The following is a 6,706-nucleotide window of genomic DNA, read 5'->3' on the forward strand; positions in this document are numbered from 1 at the left end:
TTAAAAAGTAAGGTTTTATTTAGAAACTTACACATAAACATATACATGTCTAGGTTCGATCCCTTGACATTTATAAAAAAAATGCAGTGCTTGACCAACGAGCTACCAAGCACTTAACGTTATGTGGTGTCACTTTAAAGAAAATATAGGTGAAATTTTATTTTTTTTTCATATTGCTCCTACCAGTGGCGGAGCTACAGTAGTGGGTGCGGATTCGGGCGAACCCAATAACTTTTTTCGGAACCCTATATTTGTATTGAAATATTTACTAAATCTATATAAATATATACTACCGAACCCAGTAACAAAAGGAGTCTTGGTTCAATGCTAAGGGCTGTGGGTTCGCTGGGAAAGATGGGGGTTTAATTCCCGCTAAAAGTAATGTTTTGTTTTAAAATTTAAAACCCACACACTTCAAATCCTAGCTCCGCATTTAGCTCATGTGTATATTCAGCCCATATATATAGGTTGAGCTATATAAGCTTGTAGTAGCCACTTTTACGTGTTATTCAAAGCATGGAAGTTTAGTTGTTTATTTTTTCTTGTTGGTTAAGTTGGTCAGATTTAATGGTTTGTTTTCAAAGTGGGATATATATAAAGAAATATAGGTTTGAATTGAGTAGTTGAATTTGCTGACTCGCCGCGTTTTGAGTAATTGATGTGAGTGGGAATATTTTCAGGTCTATTTCGTTGAGGTTTCTAGAACACTTCCCCAACACAGCTTTCATACGCTTGACAAAAAGGGTTGCAACAAAAACGAATGTGCAAACGTAGCCCTTTTATTAGATTCCAATTATTTAAACTTTCAACATCTGTTTATTTTAATAGTAAGTGCTTTTGTTAAAATAAAGTGCTACAGAAATATCTCGAAGAATAGCAATTTTTATCCAAAAAAATTAAATGAAAAAAATGCTTTTGTCATTATTAAAGGAGTAGCTTTGTGTTTCTTCTTTTTTGTTTTTGCTTAAAAGTTTTGTGTTTCAATCTTTTGAAAAATGTGCTTTTGAATGCAAAATTACAAAAAATTTATAAAGATCCCCTATACAATTACTTAAAATAGATACAACAACATCAATAACTATGCCTAAGTTCCAAACAAATTAGGGTCCACTATATGAATCTTCATTCCTCACTTCTTTTTATAAACACAATTTATATTATTAAATAGATAAAAATATTATTATTTATCATGAAAGATTTAATTGATCATTAAATTTTATCTAACTAAAATAAAAAATAATAATACCAAATACATTTAAAAATTTAATCAATAAAAATTCTGTTAGTAAAAATATTAATAAACTTTTACATTATTAATATATTCTAACCTAAAATAAAATATTACTTACTATTTATTTTAGATTACCAAGTAAATAGAATATTTAATTACAATTGACTTGTAGGTGACTTAATTCTTCAACTTTTTTTTTACCATATCAATACATAGGACTTGAACTTAATCTGATATTTATTAGTGACTGATTTCTTTTCTCTTATCATCACGATGAATATGAAATATCTCACCTTTTTTAATCGTTACAGTACTTTTTAATCTGTAATTAGCAGATACTGATATTTTACAAACAACATATAACTTCCTACTTTGATTTGAATTGTTGATTAATCGACATAGATGGCTTGCCTAATCGAAGACCTAGCTAGGTGTGAGCACTATTCCTAACTGTTGATTCTAAAATTGGAAGGGGGGTGAGTGGGGGTGGAAGGGTTGACATTAAAAATTGTTAAGTACCTTTTTTTTGTTCAGAATTAAGTAGTTAATTGGAAGATCTTTGAAATCCCCTTCCACACTTATCATGATTAGCGTGTCTCTTGTTTATGAGAAACTAACTCCTGATCTAGATTAGTATAAGGGGCGGAGCTATATAACTTTTGCTTAGATTATATATTTATATTAAAGAATTCATTAAATAAGTATATATAGTATTTAATAGCGAAACCAACAACTTTTTTATATTAAAATTCAGAATTCATAAATTTTAAAATCTGATTCTGCTCTAATTAGTATATATGCAAAACTAAAATAAGTGTAAGATTTTCTTTGCAGCGCACGAAAAGCGTGGATACATGGTCTAATTTTTATAAAACACACAGACATATGTATGGTATATATATTACACAGTAATCACACAGAGTCCGATCCGCGTCTGTTATTTGCGTATCGGTGCTTAACAATTTTTAATATAGCATTTTAGTCCCCGTTGTTTTTTTCTTGTTTTTTTAAAATTTCTTGTGACTCACATTTTTTGCCCCCCCCCCAAAAAAAAGAAGTGAAACCACTGAGCTTCTTTTCTCATTCTTTAAAGTTATTTAGTAAATTCTTGAAATTGAACTACAATTTTGTAATTAACATTCGTATTAGAACATGATAAATATATAAACTTTAAAAAAGTAATTATTTGTTCATTATTACCCCATATTTATTTTCGCTCAGTATTTATAAATAATAAATAAATAATCCGAAAATAAAATAAATAAGCCTAGGGCGGTTAGATATTTTTATCATATAAACAGTTAAGATGTACACATGGAGGCGGTTTTAAACAATCAGTAATTTACTCGGATTGTACTTTTTTATTTTTCCCTAACAAAATTTAGTCCAACTTGGTCTTGGAAAAGGAAAGAAGGACGTTATAGCAGTTAACCACAATAATCCTTCTCTCACTTTACTTAGGCTACAAGAAGTGTAGTATTAATTAAAAACTTGTTGGACTCACTCAAGATTCCCAAACTCTCTCTATATATATAGCCACAGTACCACAACCGCTTTATAATTTCTACCAAACACTAACAAAGTGACTAAGTTTCAACAAGCCATGGCGTTAAAGAGAAGCAGAGAAGAAGAATCGGTACTATCAGTAGAGAAACTAGCAATGGCGAATTGTAGTGATATAATGAAAAGGAATCAGTCAATAAGACATAGTAAAATCTTTGAGTGCAAAACATGCAAAAAACAATTTGATTCGTTTCAAGCACTTGGCGGACACAGAGCAAGTCACAAAAATACAGCTATTAAACTTATGTTGATGAGTACTTTCCCTAACGAGTTACCTGTCAAACCTAAGAAACACGAATGTTCGTTTTGTGGCGAAGAGTTTGCTTTAGGCCAAGCTTTAGGTGGACATATGAGAAAACATCGCGACGAGTTGAATCAATTAAATCAACAGCAGCAATACCAGAACAAGAAGAAGAAGAAGTTAGAAGAGAGGAGTGATATATCTGATCGAGAAGATGGTAAAAAGGAGAAGGATTTGGGTAGTGAAGGGATTTTTTTCTTGGATTTGAATTTAACACCGTATGAGAATGAGTTGATGGCGGGGATAGTTCCTGTTCATTCTTGGCTGTAATTAACTTCTATAGATTGAGACTATAAAATTCTTGTTTAAGTACGCTTAGAGATTTTTGATATTGTTGTTGTGGCTTTGTGTAAATAAAAGAGCTACACAATTTTTAGTTTGTTCCATATTAACATGATTGTTTTTTGAGCAAAAATTTCTCTCTTATCTGCAAGTTTTCTGTTTGTGCATATAATTAAATTTAAAGAGTTTAAGTTTTATGCATTACAATATAAATGTTTTTTACACAATCAGATTAGTTGTAAGCAGTGTTTTAAAAGGCGTGGACGTAAGGCGAGGTGTTTTATATATGCCTCAGCGAGACGTAAGCTCCATAGGTATTTGATTTTTAATATTTTATAAAATAATATAATGACAGTAAATATTTATAAACAGGTAAAATTGCATAAAAATTGAAAAAAAACTATAAATATGTAATATATATATATATATATATATATATATATATATATATATATATATATATATATATATATATATATATATATGTCAAAACAATCTATTATACGCTACTTACAAGCACAAGTAACTTGAATCTAAAAGAATAAAGTTTTCTACATGGAGGAACAAAAAAGATGATTAACCTGCAATTTGAACTTTGAACTTGCTACTTGTCACGACCCAATTTCCCCTCCGTGTGACGTCGTGACGGCACCTAGTCTCTACAACAAGGTAAGCCTAATATTTTTTTGCGAAAATATGAAATAAAAATATAAATTTAACCAACTATTCAAAAATACACAACAAATCCCAAAATCCGGAATATCGTGAATCACAAACTACAGAAGGAAAGATCTAGTGTCTCTATACATCAGAGTCTAACAAGAAAAAATACAGAAGATAATGGACATGAAAAATAGTAGAAGGGGACTCCGAGGTCTGCGGACGCGGCAGATATACCTTGAAGTCTCCAAAACTGTCCCGGCTCACTGATAGTGCGGCTGATAAGGTGCACCTGGATCTGCACACGAAAAACATGTGCAGAGAGTAGCATAAGTACACCACAATCGGTACACAGTAAGTGCCAAGCCTAACCTCGGTTGAGTAGTGACGAGGTCGGGTCAGGGCCCTACTGGTAAATATAAAATAAAATAATATAGAGTGTAATACCGCAATAAAATAAAGGCTGAAATTTAACAACAATGAAATCATAGAAGGTAACAGCTCAGTACACGAAAACACAATAGGGGATCTCCCGAGATACTGTCTCGTAGTCCCAAACGTAAATGAGCAGGAGGATCTCCCGAAATATCGTTCCGTAGTCCCAAAGTAAATGTGCAGGGGGATCTCCCGGAATACCATTCCGTAGTCCCAAAGTAAATGTGCAGGGGGATCTCCCAAAATACCGTTCCGTAGTTCCAAAGTAAATATGCAAGACAGGGGGGTCTCTCCGGAATACCGTTCCGTAGTCCCAAAGTAATTATGCAGTACAAGGGGATCTCCCGGAATACCGTTCCGTAGTTCCAAAGTAAATATGCAGCGCGAATGGTAGAAATACAACTACATCACGAAATTCTTACAATTTAGACTAAGTTCCAGTCAGGGAAGAAGCAGGAAATTCACTAAGCATGCTGCACATAATTCACATAAACAATTAAGACACGTAGACATGTTGTATTAGACTAAACATGGTAGCTACACATATTGGAATAACTCAATTAAGAATGAAAATAGATTAGTACTCATTAAAATGGTATAACTCAAAATAACTGGAAAACATGTTGCTGCTCGGTAAGAAAATCGGGTTTTACCACAACTAGCCCGTGTACGTACTCATCACCTCACGTACACGGCGCTCACATATCACAATAGTTCCAAAATTTTAAAGAGATTTCCCCCGCACAAAGTTAGGCAAGCCATTTACCTCGAGTCTAGCTCAATTAATCGGTCACAATGCCTTTCCCACGAATATCCGGCTCTAAATGGCCCAAATCTAGCCAAAAGAAATTACGTATCATAAATACAATAATAATAAACTCATCTAATTAACGAAATCAACATTTAACGAAAATTCTGAAATTTAACTCAAAAATCGCCCGTGGGACCCACTTCTCAGAATCGGGTAAAAGTCATAAAAATACGAAAGCTCATTCACTCACGAGTCTAACCATATCAAATTTACTAAAATCCGACACCAAAATCTTGGTCAAAACCTCAAAATTCGGCCTAAGAACTTTTCTCAAATTTTCACCTCAAATCCGAATTTAAACGATGAATTCAAGCATAGATTAGTGAAATATAACCATAAGGGAGTTAAGAATCATTACTAAAAAACTTCCTCCGAAAATTTCTCCAAATTTTGTCTTCTACCGAGCTCTCAATCAAATTTGTGAAGTGAACTTCAAACCCTCGAATCTGCCCTTTTTCTGCCCAGTTATTCCGCATCTGCGGACCTTGGGTCGCACCTGCGAAATTTCCTTCGCATATGCGGAAACGACTTAAGAGAGCTGGGTCTGCTTCTGTGGAAAAAGGGTCGTACCTGCGAGTGCGCTCCTGCGGACTATTGTCCGCTTCTGCGATCTCCTCCGTGCCTGCGGGTCCTTTAGCACATCTGCGGGGATCGCAGATGCGGCATTTCCCTTCGCACATGCGACCCCTGACCACACATCCCAAATATGCTTATGCGCTTGCCTCTCCGCACGTGTGATCATACACTTGCGGTCTCTCTACCGCAGGTGCGATAACAGATGCCTGAAGACTTCAGCAGCAACACAAATCCAACTTTTGATCCGTTAAGCACTCGAAACTCACCCGAGGCCCCCGGGATCTCAACCAAACCTACCAATCAATCCTATAGCACCATACGAACTTAGTCGAGCTCTCAAATCACATCAAACAACGCTAAAATCACGAATCGCCCTCTGATTCAAATTTAAAGAACTTGAAACTTTAAAATTCTACAACCGATGCCGAAACCTATCAAATCACGGCCGATTGACCTCAAATTTTGCGCATAAGTCATAATCAACATTACGAACCTACTCCAACTTCCGGAATCGGAAAACGACCCCGATATCAAAAAATTCACTACCGGCCCAAAACTCCAAAAATTCGACTTTCGCCATTTCATGCCTAAATGAGCTACGGACCTCCAAAACACAATCCGCATACGCCCCTAAACCCAAAATTACCTAACGGAGCTAATGGAACCGACAGAATTTCATTCTGGAGTTGTCTTCTTACAGTTCCGACTACGATTCAAATCCTAAGACTTAAGCTCTCATTTAGGGACTACGTGTCCCAAAACACTCCGAAACTCAAAACCAATTATCTCGTCAAGTCACAATAGCAGAAATAGATATGGAGAAAGTAGTTAATAGGGGTACGTGGCT

General features: G+C 34.7%; 1 protein-coding gene across 1 annotated transcript; it reads left to right on the forward strand.

Moving 5' to 3' along the window:
* The first annotated feature begins 2,711 nt into the window (after positions 1 to 2,711).
* On the forward strand, positions 2,712 to 3,476 carry LOC107803778 (uncharacterized). Its single transcript, XM_016627549.2, has one exon. It carries the CDS (start codon positions 2,835 to 2,837, stop codon positions 3,363 to 3,365), a length of 531 nt encoding a protein of 176 aa, XP_016483035.1. The 5' UTR covers positions 2,712 to 2,834; the 3' UTR covers positions 3,366 to 3,476.
* Positions 3,477 to 6,706: the final 3,230 nt, after the last annotated feature.

Source organism: Nicotiana tabacum, chromosome 9 (genome assembly GCF_000715075.1).
Source record: "Nicotiana tabacum cultivar K326 chromosome 9, ASM71507v2, whole genome shotgun sequence".
In the NCBI taxonomy this organism is placed as follows: Eukaryota; Viridiplantae; Streptophyta; class Magnoliopsida; order Solanales; family Solanaceae; genus Nicotiana; species Nicotiana tabacum.

Coding starts and splice junctions, on each gene's coding strand:
- LOC107803778 (XM_016627549.2), top strand. CDS start 2,835: ATGGCGTTAAAGAGAAGCAGAGAAGAAGAATCGGTACTATCAGTAGAG.